Source organism: Leucoraja erinacea, chromosome 4, assembly GCF_028641065.1.
Source record: "Leucoraja erinacea ecotype New England chromosome 4, Leri_hhj_1, whole genome shotgun sequence".
NCBI classification, from domain to species: Eukaryota; Metazoa; Chordata; class Chondrichthyes; order Rajiformes; family Rajidae; genus Leucoraja; species Leucoraja erinaceus.
Window position 1 is genome coordinate 3,378,997 of NC_073380.1, and position 19,837 is coordinate 3,398,833.

Here is a 19,837-nt window from a genome sequence, read left to right on the forward strand (position 1 = left end):
CTGTAGTCCCTTCAGTTCTCGCTTCTCTATACCTTCATCTCGCTTCACGTTTGGAATTCTAAAGTTGGGTACATGTCTCTCACGTTTGCCCCGACTTCCACAATTTTTTTCAGCGCAAAAATGCAACATTTTGGCGGTTTTTAACAGGTAGGAAAGTACGCGTTTTTAGCATTAATAACATATACCGGAACTGACGGGTGTCTTCCAGATGGATTTAGCGGCTCAGTGCTTCGAGCCCTCTGACCCAGTGACGTTTCGCGCAACCCCCCTATAGCTCAGACCCTCGAGTCCTAGTAATATACTCGTATATCTTTTAAACATTGCACCCCATGTTTCGTGGTCTTATCTACATATTTTAACAACTGATTCGCTTGCAGAATACCCTCTCGTTGCGCTCTTTCAGAAAGGTGTATTCAGTACAAAAAGTAGGAAACACCTGGATTTCGCCCAGAAACGGGACAATATATCGGCCTACACAGCGGCTGTTCGACCCGCTAAGTTGCCCTGAAGTTTGAATTTTGTTTTGGATACAGGCGTTAGTTCACAAAAAACAAAGTCCTGGAGTAGCTCAGCGGGTCAGGCAACATATCTGGAATAAATGGATAGGCGACGTTTCAAGTCGGGATTGGGTTTTTTTTGGGGGGGGGGGCTACTATCAATGTCCGTATAAACCTCAAGATCCTCCTCCATGTCTACAAAGCCCTCAATGGGCTTGCCCCCACCTACATAAAAAGTCTTCTCACCCACCACTCCACCTCCAGGCCCCTCAGATCGGCCGACTTGGGGCTGCTGAATATCCCACGGTCTAGGCATAAACTCAGGGGCGACCGCGCCTTTGCGGTTGCAGCCTCTAGACTGTGGAACAGCATCCCCTTTCCCATCAGAACTGCCTCCTCCATCGACTCTTTTCAGTCAAGACTAAAGACTTATCTATACTCCCAATCCTTTCCTGACGTCCTCCGAATGAGTATATATGTAGTTTGTTTTGTTGTGCTATTCTTATAACAAACGTAAAGCACTTTGGCCAACGAGAGTTGTTTTTTAAATGTGCTATAAATGTGACTTGACTTGAGTTGTTATTCACACGGATAGGTAAGTTGAAAAGACATGTGGACAGGTAACATGGATAGAAACGTGTAGCGCGACAGGGGCTAACCGGGGCAGGTGTAGATGGGGTATGTTGGTCGGCGTGGGCAAGTTTCTGTGCTGTATGACTCTGTAACTGAATGGCGACTGGGCTACCCAGCCGCCCCCGCGGTCGTGGTTCCGCTGTACAGACACAGCAGCCGCCGATGGTTTCATAGAGGGATTTCCGAGCGATTAGGATGCTGGGAGAAACGGTCGCCATGATGAATCTTCATGTCTGTGCTGCCCGGTTACAGCAACTCGGCCACTGCTCGCTAACTCGGTGCGGGGCCGCTATTTAGCGTCACCCCTGGAGAATAATCCAAGCGCAACCATCCTGCCTCACCCGCCGAGTTACTCCAGCATTTTTGTCTATCTTCGGTGTAAACCAGCACCTGCAGTTCCTTCCAACACACTCACGCGTGACGACCGACGTCAGGGTCAGTGACGGCCGACGTCAGGGTCAGTGACGGCCGACGTCAGGGTCAGTGACGGCCGCCGTCGGGCGTGCTGACGTCGGGGAGCCGGCGTGATGACGCGTGGTGGACGCTAGCTAGCCTGCGGTTGCGTGGCTGTGGAGGCCGAGCCTGAGGCCTGGGCCACGGCCAACGGGGACCACGGAGCCGCCGTGAGTAACACAGCGTCGGGATGGGGCGTGCCTGGGATGCGGGGCTGGGCCGATGGTAGGAGCCTCTGCTCCGGCCTGGAGGGGGGTCTGAGAGCTCTCCATTTGGAGGAGATGGTGGGGAGATCCCTGACCCAGGGACAGTGGGGGGAGAGATCCCTGACCCAGGGACAGTGGGGGGTGGGGGGGGAGAGATCCCTGACCCGGGGACAGTGGGGGGTGAGAGATCCCTGACCCCCTGAGGGACAGTGGGGGGGGGGGGGGGGGGGGGAGATCCCTGGACCCGGGGGTGGGGAGATCCCTGACCCAGGGACAGTGGGGGGAGAGATCCCTGACCCAGGGACAGTGGGGGGTGGGGGGAGAGATCCCTGACCCGGGGACAGTGGGGAGATCCCTGACCCGGGGACCCTGACATGGGTATGGGGGAGTACAGAATCATTGTTACAGCATTATAGTCCTACAGTTACAGAGAAAGAGTGCAAGGCCTGCACTCAGGTAGGCTGGAAGATCAGGACTACGCCCTGGCAGATTGGAGGCCTTGCATTTTTTTATCTGCAACTGTCAAGCTGTAACACTACATTCTGCCCACGTATTTTCTCTCTTTGCATTATCTGTTGTACTTGTGGCTTGATTATAGTCGTGTATGGTATGATTTATTGGTGGCACGCAAACAGGACGTTTCACTGCATCTCGGTACACAATAATTAACCAGTATCAAGCCAATACCAATATCAGTTCAGTAATCTGATAACATAGAGGAAGAAGCTGATCCTGAATCTAGTGATACGTCCTTTCAAGCTTGGAGCCACAGCATTCACTTGGCTGGTGAAGCAGAGACCTGGTCAATTGCACCAATGGTGGGAGCTGGCTCGTAATGCCATTGAATGGCATAGGCAGTTTATTAGACCCTCTTGTTGGTGTGTGTTGTATGCCATTAATCAGCTTTACCTAAAGCTGCCCTGGTCTTGTTTGTCACCTGTGTTTCTTCTCCTCACGTAGTGTGGGTGGAAAACTGAACATTAATGAGATGTGTTCAGGTGTGAGGTCCTTTGGGATGTGCAGCAGACCGGTGAAATAGAAACAGTTCTCTTTAATGAGCCAGCCACATTTTAAAGCAGCGTCACAGGTCCAGCAACCTAGGATTCATCCCCCTCTGTTGCCGTCTGTGTGCAGGTTGCATGTTTTCCTTGCACCTGTCACGCCCTCTGTTGCCGTCTGTGTGCAGGTTGCATGTTTTCCTTGCACCTGTCACAGATTTTCTCCCACATCCCAAAGATGTGAGAGTCCGGAGGTTAATTGGCCACTTTACATCACTGTAGTTGAAGGGTGCAGCCTGGAGGGCTATTTAGTGGATTGTGGAGAGAATAAAATGGAATTTGTTTAAATAGGTCGTGTGGGCTCGATGGGCTGAAAGGCTGTGTGACTATAAATTATAACAGAACATGATGGTTGGCGTGGACTCGGTGGGCCGAAGAGCGTGTTTCCACAATGTATCTCTAAACTAAACAATGAACAATTGGAAGTCCAGGGAATAAAAACCCGTTCAAGAGTGCAGTGAACATTTCCACACTCAATAATACGACACATCTTCAGATGCTGAGGTTAAGACCAAAAACTCGTTGGATGTTACACACAGAAGTAAATCGATGTCCTTTTTGAAGTTCTCTGCACAAATCTTTTTAAAAATAAATTCTCACATTCATTCCAACTGGAACTCAAGCAGTAATGAAAACATGACTGGTCTATTCGTGCCTGCTTTGCTATTCAATAAGGTTTTGTTCATAAATGGTAGGAGCAGAATTAGGCCATTCGGCCCATCAAGTCTACTCCGCCGTTCAATCATGGCTGATCTATCTTCCCCTCTCAACCCCATTCTCCTGCCTTCTCAGCATAATCCATGACATCCGTACCGGATAGAATCTATCTATCTCTGCCCTAAAAATATCCATCCATGGATTTAGCCTTCTGGTGGTAATGAATTCCACAGATTTTCCTCCCTCTGACTAAATAAATTCCTCCTCATCTCTTCCTAAAGGAACATTCCTCTGGTCCTAGACTCTCCCACGAGTAGAAACATCCTTTCCACATCTACTCTATCCAGGCCTTTCATTATTCGTTAAGTTTCATTGAGGTGTCCTCTCATCCTTCTAAACTCCTGCGAGTATAGGCCCAGAGCCGTCAAATGCTCATCATATGTTAACCCATTCATTCCTGGGATCATACTCGTAAACCTCCTCTGGACCCTCTCCAGCACCAGCACATTCTTCCAAAAGATCAAAACTAATTCTTTGCCTCAGTGCATTTTCATGCTGTAATCCCAAACTTCTTAAAATCTAAAAGTCTATTGATTGCTGCTTTGAATTTATTGAATGACTGAATTCCAAGAGCTCTCCCAGTCTCTGTCCTGAGGGCGCTATGTCCCCATTCCAGACAAGCAGGTTAAACATCAACCCTGTCAAGTCTGTATGAATTTTACTGTGGAGTTTCTCATCAACCCAAATTTAACAGTTCAGGCCAAGTCTTCTGAATCTCTCCTCATCTGACAGCTCCTGGAATCAATCTGGTTATAAGGTGAGGGGGAAAAGAGCCTGAGGGCAACATTTTCGCACTAAGGGTGGTGGGTGTATGGTAAGAGCTGCCAGAGGAAGTGGTTAAGGCAGGTACTATAACAACATTTGAACGATATTTGAACAGACACATGGATAGGAAACGGTTTAGAGGAATTTGGGCCAAATGTGGGCAAATGGGACTTGCGTAGATGGGCATCTTGGTCAGAATGGACGAGTTGGGCTGAAGGGCCTGTTTCCATGCTGTATAACTCTATGAAGTGCTTTGAGAGGTTGATTATGGCACGTATCAACTCTACCTCGACAAGAGCCTCGAGCCACTGCAGTTCGCTTTCCGCCACAACAGATCAATGGTGGATGCGATCTCACTGGCTCTCCACTCCACTCTGGACCACCTGGACAACAAAAACTCATATGTCAGGCTGTTATTCATTGACTACAGGTCAGCGTTTAATACGACCATCCCCTCCAAGCTTGTTACCAAGCTCTCAGATCTGGGTCTCTGCACATCTCTCTGCAATTGAATCCTCGACTTCCTCATTCACAGACCACAGTCTGTCCGTTTTGGTGGAAATGTGTCATCCTTGATAACAATCAGCACGGGAGCACCTCAAGGCTACGTGCTCAGCCCTCTGCTTTACTCACTCTATACTCATGACTGCGTAGCCGGTCATAGTGCGAACTGCATCATCAAGTTCGCCGACGACACCACTGTTGTGGGACGGATCACTGATGGTGACGAGTCAGAGTATAGAAGTGAGATCGACCGATTGTCCAAATGGTGCCAGCACAATAACCTGGCTCTCAACACCAGCAAAACGAAGGAACTGATTATGGACTTTGGAAGGGGTAGGACAGGGACCCACAATTCTGTTTAGATGGTGGAAAGGGTCAAGAACCTCAAATTCCTGGGCGTGCATATTTCCAAAGATCTTTCCTGGTCCCAGCACACTGATGCAATTATAAAGAAAGCACATCAGCGCCTTTACTTCCTGAGAAGATTATGGAGAGTCGGTATGTCAAAGAGGATTCTCTCAAACGTCTACAGGTGCACAGTAGAGAGCATGCTGACTGGTTGCATCGTGGCTTGGTTCAGCATCTTGAGCGTCCAGGAGCGGAAAAGAATGCAGAAAGTTGTGACCACTGCCCAGTCCATCATTGGCTCTGACCTCCCCACCGTCGAAGAGATCTATCGCAGTCGCTGCCTCAAAAAGGCTGCCAGAGTCATCAAGGACCCACACCATCCTGGCCACACACTCATCTCTTCCCTGCCATCAGGTAGAAGGTACAGGAGCCTGAAATCCAGGTTCATGAACAGCTTCTTCCCCATAGCCATCAGGCTATTAAACTCACCATTAAACAAACTCAGAACTGTAACAGCATATTGCACTTTATCTGTTTTATATATGTGTATAAATATGGTCTATGCTATATAGACACACTGAACTGTTCTGTGGTCTGAAGAAGGGTTTTGGCCTGAAACGTTGCCTATTTACTTCGTTCCATAGATGCTGCCGCATCCGTTGAGTTCCTCCAGCACTTTTGTCTACCTTCGATTTTCCAGCATCCTTCTTAAATGAACTGTCTGTATTTATGCTTACTATATTCTGTTGTGCTGCAGCAAGCAAGAATTTCATTGTCCTATCTGGGACACATGACAATAAACTCTCTTGACTTGACTTGACTTGACCAGCTGATGCAGCATTCTCTTTATTGCAAGTACATTCCTCATTCCTCAGACCCATTGGCTATCTACGCCTCATAATTTTAATATACTTCTGTCTGATATCTCATCAGCCAATCTCCCTATATAGCTAATACCTTTTAATCTAGACAGAATTGTGGTTAAAGTCACTTGAGGTGGAGCGCGTCTCCAACTACAAATTCCTCGGGGTACACATCTCAGAGGATCTGTCCTGGTCCCTCAATACCACCAAACTGATCAAAAAGGTGCAGCAGCGCCTTTAATTTCTGAGGAGGCTTAAGAAAAGCTCACCTGGTGCCCCAGATCCTGTCCAACTTCTACCGCTGTACCATCGAAAGCATCCTGACCACCTGCTTCACGGTATGGTACAGCAGCTGTACCACAGCTAACAGGAAGGCACTGCAATGGTTGGTGAAAACCGCTCAGCACATCATCGGTGCCCCGCTCCCTGCCATGGATGCCCTCCACCGCAAACGGTGTCTGAGTCGGGCCGGGAAAATCATCAAGGACCCCTCTCACCCTAACCATGGACTGTTTTCCCTCCTTTCATCAGGGAGGCAGTACAGGAGCCTCAGGTCTCGCACAAGCAGGCTGAGGAACAGCTTTTTCAATAACATCATTACACTGCTGAACTCACAGCCCCATCGATAGCTATCTTTTATACTCTCCCATTTGTATACATTTATTTGCCTATGTACCAGTTTAATTCATTCACAGTGCACCCATTGTTTAACCAGTATTTTTATATCTACTATCTTGCACTATGACCAGACGCTAAACTGCATTTTGTTGTACCTGTACTCGTATTTGTGCAATGACAATAGTTGAATTGAATTTAATTGAATTGAACTAAGACAACCCTGTTGCTTTGGCATTTTTTTGATAGTAGCTCGATGGTAATCATGGATTTTCTTTCCGTTGGCTGATTAGCACGCAACAAAAGCTGTTCTCATGTGACAATAAACTGAACGCAACTGTAATCTGTCTATATATCTGTTCCATTATCTCCCGCTTGCTTTTGGGGCCTATAGTACGATCCCATTAGAGTGCTTAGAAACTCTTATTTCTAAGCACCACCATATCACCTCAGCGGACAAACCCTCCAAGCATGTCCTCACTGAGTGCTGCCGTGACAGCCTCCCTGATTAGTAGAGCAACTCTCCCACCTCTTTTCCCTTGCTCTTTATCATGTCTGAGGCATCAAGGCACTGGAGCACTGCCAGTCATGTCCCTCCAGCAACCAAGTCTCCATAAGGGCCACAACATCATAGTTCCATGCACTAATATGGGCTCTAAGTTCATCTGCTTTACCCTTGCATTAAGTGGATACACTTTAAGGTCAAGTTGCACAAATTGTGTTGAACAATGATTCTATTCACTTAAATTTAGCATAAAGGAGTGCTGTGACAGACCAGACAAAGAGAACCTGCATCCTGCATGGAGTTTGCAAGTTCTGCCTGTGACCGAGTGAGTTTCCTCTGGGTCCAGTTTTCCTCACACATCCTGAAGGTTTGTCCCCTAATTAGGCCCCTAGTGTGTAGGGAGTGGACGAGAAATTGGGATAACAGTCTTACAGCGTGGAAACAGGCCCTTTGGCTCAACTTGCCCACACCGGCCAACATGTCCCATCGACACTAGTCCCACCTGACTGCATTTGGCCTCTATCCCTCTAAACTGTCCTATCCATGTACCTGTCTAAATTGTTCTCACGTTGCGATAGTACCTGCCTCAACTACCTCCTCCGCAGGGCCGGATTTACCTATAAGCTAGACAAGCTTAAGCTTAGGGCCTCGAGGTCTAAGGGGGCCTCCGGCCAAGGCAGGACACCTACAGTTCAACTCTGGGTGGCCCCCATCTCTATCTCTCTCCATCTCCCCCCACTATCCGTATCCGGGCCGCCGGGCTCCGCTCGCTCCTCATCCGCCGGCACGGCAGGCCGCCTTGCACATGCGCATTGCTGTGGCCTGCACGTCCCCCTGCACATGCGCGCAACCACGGCCAGCACATCATCGGCTGCCCTGCGCATGCACACTGCAACGGCAACTGGTTGGTGCTGGGCACTTTCTCCCTCGCTTTGAATTGTGGGAGATTTGGCCGCCATGTTCATTCAGTTCAGGTTTATTTATAGATGTATTGGTCCGCTTCCAGATCCAATCACCGTACCCCCTCCCCTCACTTCCCCTTCTCCCCATCTCCCCCCATTCTCCACCCCACTTTCCCCGACGCCCCCCCATTTGTGGACCCAGCCTGCAACCAGTGATCCCCCGCACACTATCCCACCCTCTAGGGGCAATTTATATAAACCTGTGCCCCTTTGGAGTGCGGGAGGAAACACAAACCCTAGACCTAACCCTAACCGTAATCCTAACCCTAACTCTAGGTTGATCGGCTTGGTATAATTGTAAATTGTCCCTAGTGTGTGTGAGATAGTGTGCTGGTCAGTGCGGACTCGGTGGGCCGAAGGGCACTGTATCTCTGAACTAAATGTGACACAGGGGCCCCAGGAGTTGGACTCGAACCCCCAATATTCTGCCTGCTCCTCATGGGAACTAAACTATTGGCCACGAGTTGTCCCAGAGGGAGATCTCTCTTCCAATGGTCTCTCCAAACCCCAAGAGGCAGTGGGCTTTTCAACTGGGTACAGGCAAAGTTGTCAATATACCAGTACCACCCACCTGCTCCGGTCACTAAATACCCACCACCCATTTTGAAGCAAGGGGAGGGGAAGGAGGGGAGGGAGGTGGGTGGTGTTGTTCGCAAAGTCTGCATTTGTCCCATAGTCAATGTTACTAAAACAGATGATGTGGCCGTTGTGCGGTACTATTAGTGGGATTTAAAAAAAAAATTTATTTAACCAGGAGAAGTCTCATTGAGATTAAAAATCTATTTTACAAGAGAGTCCTGGCCAAGACAGGCAGCAGCACAGTTCCACAGTTACAGACAATAATTTAAAAACAACAGAGAACATATAAATAGAGTCACAGTCAGAACATCATCAAACAAAGCATGTACAGACAGAAGAGCCCGCTTCAACATCATTAAGAAGAGATTTAAATCTGTTTATAGAAACCAGCTCCTTAAGTTTCAGTTCATTCTGCAGCTGGTTCCATGCAAAGGCAGCAGCATAACTAAATGCCCTTTTCCCCAGTTCAGTACGGACTTTAGGTACAGTTAGTAAGAACAAGTCCTCAGAGCGGAGCTGATAAGTTCCTGTGCTTTTTCGAATTACATACTTCTACAAGTGAGTGAGATGGGTAGGTGTAGAAAGTATTAACACTTACTGGAAGAACACTTCCTCACTCAAAATGCAACAGTAATAGCATAGATAGAGTAGACAGAGAGAACATTTTCACAGGGTGGAAACATCAAATACTAGAGGCCATAGCTTTAAGATGAGAGGGAAGTTTAAAGGAGCTTGCTGGGCAACTTTGTCCACACAGGGTGGGTGGGTGCCTGGAACATGTCGCCAAGGATGGTGGTGGAGGCAGATACATTAGTGGGGTGGAGAAGGTTTTTAGATAGTCGCATGGATATGCAGGGACCTGGATCGCGAGCAGGCAGAGGAGATCAGTTTAATTTGGCTTTATGTTCAGCATATACGTTGTGGGCCAAAGGGCCTGTTGTTTTACTGCACTGCTCATATGTTCGTTTAGCAAAATTAGGCCATTCGGCCCATCAAGTGTATTCTGCGATTCAGCCATGAGTGATCTATTTTTCCCTCTCAACCCCATGCTATATTTGTAATCCTTTGTTTTTCCACACCTGTGACCCCTATCCTTTTCCAGAGTCAATGTACCATTTTTAAATTGTGGTGAATAAAATTACTCCAGATTGCGTCAAATTAAAACCTTCAGATAACCATAATTTTCCAGGTCTCTTGATATTTAGGCTGTGATCTCATCAGCTCTCCAATTTTTTTGTACCTTCTCTGATTTCTGTATATAGACCCATAAATCTCTCGATCCACTCCGGTTTGCTGGTCATTTGGAATCATTCTGATCTTCCTCGCAGATGTCCAACACAGATGGCTTGTCTTACCCCACAGTAAACTGCATCTGCTGTAGTTTTGCCCACCCTCTGAAACTTGCAATGTCCCATGCATTCCTCTGCTCCCATCATGCCACCGGACAACAAGGAAACAGTATCACCCTCTTTCTTCTCCCTCCAGTTTGTGTATAAAACTCAGTCTGAAGAAGGGTTTCGGCCCGAAACGTTACCCATTCCCTTCGCTCCATAGATGCTGCTGTACCCGCTGAGTTTCTCCAGCACTTTTGTCTACCTTTGATTTTCCAGCATCTGCAGTTCCTTCATAAACACTGTGTATAAAACTCTGCTGAAAGTTAGAGCTCTCGATACAGCATTACCACCTGATATTTGGGGTTTGATACATTTAGTATTGATACCGCAATACAGCGACAAACTTTGTTGTGTAGGAAGGAACTGCAGATGCTGGTTTACACCAGAGATAGAAACAAAATGCTGGAGTAACCTAGCGGGCCATCTATTCCTTTTCTCCACAGATGCTGCCTGACCCGCAGAGGAACTTTGTTGGTGTGCTATCCAGTCACATCATATTGTACAGAAGCACAAGAGAGAGTGCAGATGAAAAACTAAACAGAGCGTACAATATAATGTGACAGCTATAGAGAAAAGCAGAGGGGTTGGGAGATTTTTAATACATCTTTAGTTCATTGCGACCACACATTTCACATTTAAATGTATCTTGTATCTTTATGAATCGGTCTGAAGAAGGGTCCTGACCTGAAACATCAGCTATCCATTCCCTCCTCAGATACTGTCTGATCTGCTGAGTCAAATCATACCATACATGAGTACATCAAGCTGTACACAAGTACAACAGGTAGTGCAAAGAGAAAAATACCAGTGTACAGAATATAGTGTTATAGAGAACTTGCTAATTAATAAGAAGTGCAAGGGCTGCAATTAGGTAGGTTGGAAGATCAGTACAAACTACACACTAGCTTATGGGAGTCTGACAACAGCAGAGAAGAAGCTGTTCTTGATTCTGGTGGTACGTGCTTTCAAGCTTTTGTATCTTCTGCCCATTGGCAGAGAGGAGAAGAGGGAATGACCAGGTTGTGAGTGGTCCTTGATTACATTGGCTGCTTTCCCGAGGCATTGACATGTAGATGGAGTCGACGGTGGGGAGTCTGGTCTGCATGACAGGCTGGGCTGCATTTCCTCGCTCTCACCTGCTTGCCTATGAGCTTGTGGTCCAGTTCTGTGTCTCTCACTGTTTCTGTGCTTGATTCTTGCAGCCCCCCAGCTGAGTGAGAGGGGAGTCTGTGGCCCGCACCATGGCTTTGATCGAAGGAGTGGGGGATGAGGTGACTCTTCTCTTCAGCCTGGTTTTCATAATGATGGTCCTCGCCCTGGCCTGGGCTTCCACACGTACCGTCGACCGAGGGGAGCAGAACCTGCAGCCCACACAGTCCACTTCCACGGATTCCACTGAGCAATCCGACTCTGCGTGCCCCTCGTGCCAAGGGGGCTCCCCGCAGCCAGAGGCCGGCACACCAGAACACAATACCGAGCAGCAGAGGAATGGAGCGGAGGGGGAGAGGGATGGAGCAGTCAGGGAGACGGACGGAGTGGTGAAGGAGAGGGATGTGAGGGAGAGGGACAGAGTGGAGGGGGAGAGGGACGGAGACAGAGTGGAGAGGGAGAGTGTGCGGGCCGGAGCGGAGAGGAGCAAAGCGGAGGGTGAGGGGGACGAAGAGGAGGGGGAGGGAGTGAGGGTCGGAGCAGAGGGGGTGACGGGGATAGAAGGGGATCGGAGGAGTGATGGAGAGGAGGGAGGGAAGCAGAGAGACCGGGTGGAGAGGAAGAAGGATGTGGGGGGCGGGAGACAGAGCGATGGGGTGGAGGGGGAGAGGCAGGCAGACGGAGAGGAGGGTGGGAGACAGAGGGACGAAGCGGAGAGGGACACACAAAGAAACGGAGAGGGTGGAGAGCAGCGGAGAGATGGTGAGGAGGGAGAGAGGCAGAGAGACGGAGAGGAGAGGGAGACGGACAGAGTGGAGGGGGAGAGGCAGGAGAAAGAGAAGAGGAGTGACACGGAGCGACAAGTTGTGGCTGAACGTGAGGAGAAGTCTCCGGCCGCCGGTGCTGCTGAGGACTCGTTTCCTGACGATGTGCCTGTAGAGGTACGGCAGCGAGGGAGCGCGGCGAGGGTTGGCGACGACGAGGGGGAACAGCCCCCGCATACTGACTCTGCCCCGGATAGCTCCATGCTGATGAGATTGAAGTTTTTGAATGAAACCGAGAGAATCATTCAGGTCAGACCTGAACAGACGATCGGATACATTAAGAGGTAATGTCACCCCCCCCGACCCAGCTTTGTTCCACCTGCCATCGGCATATGAAGTGTATGCTTGAGGCAACACATCACAACACATCTCCACACCCCCCCCCCCCCCCCCCCCCCCCCCCCCCCCCCCCCCCCCCCCCCCTGTTGCCCCATACCTCCCTGCCCTGTGTCCACCGCTCCTCCACCCACCGCCCTGCATTATGTGATGGACAGCAGGCTCAGCGGGGAGAGGCAATGAGGGGCATTACTCCGCTCTCAGGTCCTGTCCCGTTTATTGTAAGGTGAACCGAGATACATGGGGAGCTTTGTTTTGGGTGCTATCGAGGTTTAAAAAAAAACTTCCAGACATGAGTATAGTCAAAACCAAAGCAGAGTGCAATGGATGGTGCAGAGAGAACGGAAACAATGTAGGATCAAATCTATTCAGCACGGAAACAGGCTGTTCGGCCCACCGTGTCCTTGCTGACCACTGGCATACAAGACTAGTCCCATTTGGCCCATACCCCTCGAAACCCTTCCTATCAATCTATCTGTCAAAATGTCTTTTAAATGTTGTCATTGGATCCGCTTCTATAGCTTCCTGTGGCAGCTCGTTCCAGATACGGACGGACTCCCCTCTGAGAGTTCTCTCCACTCTCACCTTCTGCCTGTGCCCTCTCGTTTTAGAATCCTCTATTCTGGGAAAAAGACTGTGAGCGTTCACTTTATCCATGCCCCTGATGGTCTTGTACACCTCAATAAGGTCACCCCTCAGACTCCTATACTCCCAGCCTATCCAACCCCTCCCTATAACACAAGCCCAGGTAACATCCTGGTGAATCTCTTCTGCACCCTTTTCCAACTTAATGACATCCTTCCTGCAGCTGGGTTATTAAACCTGCACACAGTACTCCCAGTGTGGTCTCACCAATGACTTGTACAGCTACGTCATGATGTCCCATTCTTTGTCCTAAATGCCCTTCCCAATGAAGGGAAGCGTGCCGCGTGCCGAATGCCTTCTGCACCATCCTGTCATTTTCAGGGGAAACATATATTGTTACAGCTACAGAGAAAGAGCAGAATTAGAAACAAATATAAGGCCTATATTGCAGTAGATTAGGGGTCAGGAACACACCCCTTAGATTGTGAACACAAACCAGACTTCCCACAACTCCATTTACACTCTGCCTCGGAAAAGCAGCCAACAGAATGAAAGACTTGTCCCAGCGCAGTCAGTCCTTCACCCTTCTGGTAGAAGATAGAGAAGCTTGAAACTGCACACCACCAAACTCTGAAACAGCTCCTTCCCCTCTCTTATTAGGACTTCCGAACAGTCCTTCGATAAGCTGGGATACTGTCCTGTTCACCTATAACTCATTACGGACATTGGGAAATTTCCCTGACAGAATATTGGTCCCATAGCGGATATTGGACACGTTCTCTGGAACTGATGAGCTACAATGTTAAGAACTATATTCTGTGTTCTGTATCTTCCCCTTTCCACAACTTTTTGTACCTGAGTTTGACTTGTTTGTATTTACCTAGAGTATTATCTGATCTGATAACAAATATGTTACAAAGATGGGTGGCAGTGTGAACTGTGAGGAGGCTGCTATGAGGATACAGGGTGACTTGGATGGGATGGGTGAGTGGGCAATGCATGGCAGATGCAATAAAATGTGGATAAATGTGAGGTTATGCACTTTGGTGGCAAGAACATGAAGGCAGATTATTATCTGAACGGTGTCTAATTAAAAAAAGGGGAGGTGCAACGAGACCTGGGTGTCCTTGTACATCAGTCACTGAAAGTAAGCATGAAGGTACAGCAGGCAGTGAAAAAAACAAATGGCATGTTGGCCTACATAGCGAGACGATTTGGGTATAGGAGCAAGGAGGTCCTACTGCAGTTGTACAGGGCCCTGGTGAGACCACACCTGGAGTATTAACATAGAAACATAGAAAATAGATGCAGGAGTAGGCCATTTGGCCCTTCAAGCCTGCACCGCCATTCAATATGATCATGGCTGATCATCCAACTCAGTATCCTGTACCTGCCTTCTCTCCATACCCCCTGATCCCTTTAGCCACAAGGGCCACATCTAACTCCCTCTTAAATATAGCCAATGAACTGGCCTCAACTACCTTCTGTGGCAGAGAATTCCAGAGATTCACCACTCTCTGTGTGAAAAATGTTTTCCTTATCTCGGTCCTAAAAGATTTCCCCCTTATCCTTAAACTGTGACCCCTTGTTCTGGACTTCCCCAACATCGGGAACAATCTTCCTGCATCTAGCCTGTCCAACCCCTTAAGAATTTTGTACGATTCTATAAGATCCCCCCTCAATCTTCTAAATTCTAACGAGTACAAGCCGAGTCTATCCAGTCTTTCTTCATATGAAAGTCCTGACATCCCAGAAATCAGTCTGGTGAACCTTCTATGTACTCCCTCTATGGCAAGAATGTCTTTCCTCAGATTAGGAGACCAAAACTGTACGCAATACTCCAGGTGTGGTCTCACCAAGACCCTGTACAACTGCAATAGAAACTCCCTGCTCCTATACTCAAATCCTTTTGCTATGAATGCTAACATACCATTCGCTTTCTTCACTGCCTGCTGCACCTGCATGCCTACTTTTAATGACTGGTGCACCATGACACCCAGGTCTTGTTGCATCTCCCCTTTTCCTAATCGGCCACCATTCAGATAATAGTCTACTTTCCTGTTTTTACCACCAAAGTGGATAACCTCACGTTTATCCACATTATACTGAATCTGCCATGCATTTGCCAACTCACCCAGCCTATCCAAGTCACCTTGCAGCCTCCTAGCATCCTCCTCACAGCTAACACTGCCCCCCAGCTTCGTGTCATCCGCAAACTTGGAGATGTTGTATTCAATTCCCTCGTCCAAATCATTAATGTATATTGTAAATAGCTGGGGTCCCAGCATTGAGCCTTGCGGTACCCCACTAGTCACTGCCTGCCATTGTGAAAAGGACCCGTTTACTCCTACTCTTTGCTTCCTGTCTGCCAGCCAGTTCTCTATCCACATCAATACTGAACCCCCAATACCGTTTGCTTTAATTTTGTATACCTTATATCTTATGTGGGACCTTGTCGAAAGCCTTCTGAAAAGTCCAGATATAACACATCCACTGGTTCTCCCTTATCGACTCTACTAGTTACATCCTCGAAAAATTCTATAATTGTGTGCAGTTTTGGTCTCCTAATTTGAGTAAGGACATTCTTGCTTTTGAGGGAGTGCAGTGTTGGTTCATCAGGGTAGTTGCCAGGATGGTGGGACTGACCTATGACAAAGACAAAGTGAGTCGACTGGGCTTGTATTGTCGACTGGGTGCTGCAAGGCTTGGTGCTGGGACCTCAGTTATTTGTAGTAAATATTGGCGATTTGGACGGGGGAATTGGGTGTGGCATCTCCAAGTTTGTGGATGACACAAAGCTGGGTGGTGGTGTGAGCTGTGAGGGGGATGCTATGGGGCTGCAGGATGAAATGAATGGGTTGGGTAAGTGGGCAGATGCATGGCAGATGCAGTGTAATGTGGATGAATGTGAGGTTGTCTACTTTGGTGCCAAAAACAGGAAGGCAGATTATTGTCTGAATGGGAAAGGGGGAGATGCAACGAGACCTGGGCGTGCTTGTACATCAGTCACCGAGGATAAGCATGCAGGTATAGCAGGCAGTGAAGAAAGCTAATAGCATGTTGGCCTTAATTGCAAGAGGATTTGAGTTTGGGAGCCAGGAGGTCCTACTGCAATTGTGCAGGGCCCTGTTGAGACCACACCTGGAGTATTGTGTGCAATTTTGGTCTCCTTGTTTGAGGAAGGACATTATTTCTATTCCAGTGCTGCGTAGGATCATCAGGTTAATTCCCGGGATAGCGGGACTGACATATGGTGAAAGAATGGGTCGACTGGGCTTGCATTCACTGGAATTTAGGATGAGAGGGGATCATATAGAAACATATAACATTCTTAAAGGATTGGACAGGTTAGATGCAGGAAATCTGTTCCCGATGTTGGAAGGGTCCAGAACCGGGGGCTCAGTTTAAGAATAAGAGGTGAGCCATTTAGCACTGCGATGAGGAAATACTTTTTCACCTAGAGAGTTGTGAATCTGTGGAATTCTCTGCCACGGAAGGCAGTGGAGGCCAATTCACTGGATGTTTTCAAGAGAATGCTAGATTCAGATCTTAGGGCTAAATGAATCAAGGGATATGGGGGGAAAGCAGGTACAGGATACTGATTTTGGATGATCAGCAATGATCATATTGAATGGCGGTGCAGGCTCGAAGGGCCGAATGGCCTACTCCTGCACCTATTTTCTATGTTTCTATGATTGGAGAGCATGCAAAACAAAGCATCTCACAGTAGCTCGGAGCCATCATTGCGTGTTCTGCTCTGGAACATGGCCAATGTCCCGTGATTAACCACGGTGACACCGGCCGCAGATTCGGCCACGTTTGAGCGGGCTCTGTCTCCGTGGGATCTCTTCTTGTCAACGTTCTATGCGGACAGCGAGGGTTCAGAATGACTTGCTCATTGGGCTGTAAACTCGCAGCACTCTCCATTACACGGCACACATGCACAGCTTGCCTGTTGTGTGTGCAAGACATTGTTGTGGCCATATTAGGAGTACTGTGTTCAGTTTTGGTCACCTGCGAGAGGAAGGAAGTTGTTAAGCTGGAAAGTTGGTGAGCAAGTCAAGTCAAGTTTATTTGTCACATACACATACAAGATGTGCAGTGAAATGAAAGTGGCAATGCCTGTGGATTGTGCAAAACTACAGAACAGAATAGAACAGAATCAGTATTTACATATTAGAAAAAAATCCAGCAATTTAAAAAATACACCACACAACAGTAAATTAGTCCCTGGTGAGATGAGAGTTTACAGTCCTAATGGCCTGTGGGAAGAAACACCGTCTCATCCTCTCAGTTTTCACAGCGTGACAGCGGAGGCGTTTGCCTGACCGTAGCAGCTGGAACAGTCCGTTGCTGGGGTGGTAGGGGTCCCCCATAATGTTGCTGGCTCTGGATCTGTACCTTCTGATGTATAGTTCCTGCAGGGGGGCGAGTGTAGTTCCCATAGTGCATTCGGCCGAACGCACTATTCTCTGCAGAGCATTCTTATCCTGGGCAGAGCTGTTCCCAAACCAGTTTATGATGTTGCCGGACAAGATGCTTTCTACAGCCCCTGAGTAGAAGCACTGAGGGATCCTCAGAGAGACTTTGAATTTCATCAGCTGCCTGAGGTTGTAAAGACGCTGTCTTGCAGAGAAAATTTACGAGGATGTTGCCAGGACTCGAGGGGCTGAGCTATAGGGAGAGGTTTGGTGGGCTTTGTCTTTGGAGTGCAGGAGCCTGAGCCGTGATCTTATAGATGTGGTATAAATCATGAGGGGAACAGATGGGGTTGATGCACGGAAACCTGGGTAGGGGAATCAAAAACTAGAGGGCATAGGTTTAAAGTGAGAGGGGACAGATTTAATAGGAAACTGAGAGACAGCTTTTTTAACATAGAAGGTGTTGGTTATATGGAACAAGCTGCCAGGCGAAGTGGTTGAGATGGGTATGATAACATTTAGAAGATATTTGGACAGGGATATGAAAGGTTGAGAGGTCAGAGAGTCATACAGCATGGAAACTGGCGCTTAGGCCCAACTTACCCATGCAGACAAATGTATATGGGACAAATGCGGTCAGATGAGATTAGCTTCGGTGATGCACCTTGGTCACACAGACGAGATGGGCCAAAGAGCCTGCTTCAGTGCTAAAGATAGGCACAACATGCTGGAGTAACTCAGCAGGTCAGGCAGCATCTCTGGAGAGAAGGAATAGGTGAGGCTTCAGGTCTTCTTCAGATTCCTTTTCCCATAGATGCTGCCTCACCCGCTGAGTTACTCCAGCTTTTTGTGTCTATCTACGGATTAAACCAGCATCCTCAGCACCTACACATTGTGTCTGCTTCAGTGCTGTATGGCTCTGACTGTATGAGGAGCACAATGCACTGATACCAAAGCCCAGTGGACAGAATAAACCTGTGGCAGCTGGTGCTATGCTCGATGCTGCCAATCGTTAATCCCCCCCTATCTCTCTCTCTCTCTCTCTCTCTCTCTCCCCCACCCCCCCCCCCCCCCACCGCCGTCAGGACTCAGTTCCCTCAGCAGGAGCACCAGGTGCGTCTCATATACCAGGGGCAGCTGCTGGGAGATGACGCACAGACTCTCTCCTCGCTTCACATCAGCAGCAACTGCGTGGTCCACTGCCACATCTCGCAGAACGCCACGCTGCAGTCACCGGCCGGCAGCCAGGCCGCCGAGAACACGGACAGCACCCTCAACATCGGGGGCCTCATGTTGCCCCTCTTCTTCCTCATGCTCTCCATACTGTGGTACTACCAGATCAACTATCGTCACTTCTTCACCGTGCCCGCCACCATCTCCCTGGTCGGCATCACCATCCTCTTCAGCTTTGTGGCTTTCGGAGCTTACCGCCGCTGACCTCGCCTTCGCCCACGAGACCCTCCTTCTCCCAAGGACCGACACTGCTTCCGCGTCTTCTCGATTGAAACTGGCAATCGTTTGGGAGGTGTGGCAACTATGATGCTGAGCCTGTGGTGGTCTTCGTGGCCATGGAGCTGTTTGATAAAGGCAACTGTGTTGTCATTGACTGATAAAGCTGTCTGCACCGTGCGACTGCAGCCTGGTTATTGTTCTGCCCCCCACACCCCCCTCCCCCACGGGGCACGCGGTGGGCTCCAGCCCATCTCTCTATTCGTTCGTTCGTCCAGTAGGTTGGTCCTGTCTGGTCCCTGGCCCAGCTGTGCAGGCTCTGGGAACAAATCTGCTTCTGAAGGGGAGGCAGGACGAAGAGCAGCTCTCATTCTGCCACAGGTTGTTCACATCATGGGTGATCATTGTTGGCGTGGACTCGGCTTGCCGAAGGGGCCGTTTCCATGCTGTATCTCTAAACTAAATGTATCCCAAGTCACTTATCCCTGGAGAATTTAAAATCAAACAGGTTCATGGATCCTTGGCTCCTGCCCTCTTTCCATTAGCCTGTACCAACCCCCAATTAACCCAGCTCCCTCTTTATACCAATCTCAAGAATATCCCACTGCCTCGTTTTTTTTTTAATTCAAACATTTATACAATTGTTTCCTAAAAACACAGTGCACCTCATTTTATTTTTCATGCTCCATCATTATTCACAGTAATGAGGCCGGACATTTCCTGGGTTAAGTAATTGGGTCTGTCGACAACTTCTAGTTCCCACCATCAGAGACCGCTCTGGTCTTGTGTCGTTGAGTTGCGTGTGTGTTCGTTAATCATAGCCGCACAGACCCAACTCTCCCCTTGTGCCATTCTCTGAAAAGCTGGCCCACCCTGCCGTGCGAGCCACAACTTGATCTGTGGCTGCTGCCAGCTGAACAATTACCAATCCTTGGTGTGAGTTGGCTTTCCATTTCACAGACGCAAGGAACTGC

At 48.7% G+C, this 19,837-nt stretch overlaps 1 protein-coding gene across 1 annotated transcript; it reads left to right on the plus strand.

Moving 5' to 3' along the window:
- Nucleotides 1-1,604: 1,604 nt before the first annotated feature.
- LOC129696095 (transmembrane and ubiquitin-like domain-containing protein 1) lies at nucleotides 1,605-19,043 on the plus strand. The gene is made up of 3 exons (XM_055633548.1): nucleotides 1,605-1,753; nucleotides 11,302-12,356; nucleotides 18,500-19,043. The coding sequence occupies exons 2-3, from the start codon at nucleotides 11,341-11,343 to the stop codon at nucleotides 18,849-18,851; spliced, it is 1,368 nt and encodes a 455-aa protein (XP_055489523.1). The 5' UTR covers nucleotides 1,605-1,753; nucleotides 11,302-11,340; the 3' UTR covers nucleotides 18,852-19,043.
- Nucleotides 19,044-19,837: the final 794 nt, after the last annotated feature.

Excerpts from the sequence above, each read along its gene's own strand:
- LOC129696095 (XM_055633548.1), top strand. The coding sequence starts at position 11,341 with ATGGCTTTGATCGAAGGAGTGGGGGATGAGGTGACTCTTCTCTTCAGC. Across the intron at positions 12,357-18,499 it reads ACGATCGGATACATTAAGAG|GACTCAGTTCCCTCAGCAGG; the intron begins GTAATGTCACCC and ends CACCGCCGTCAG.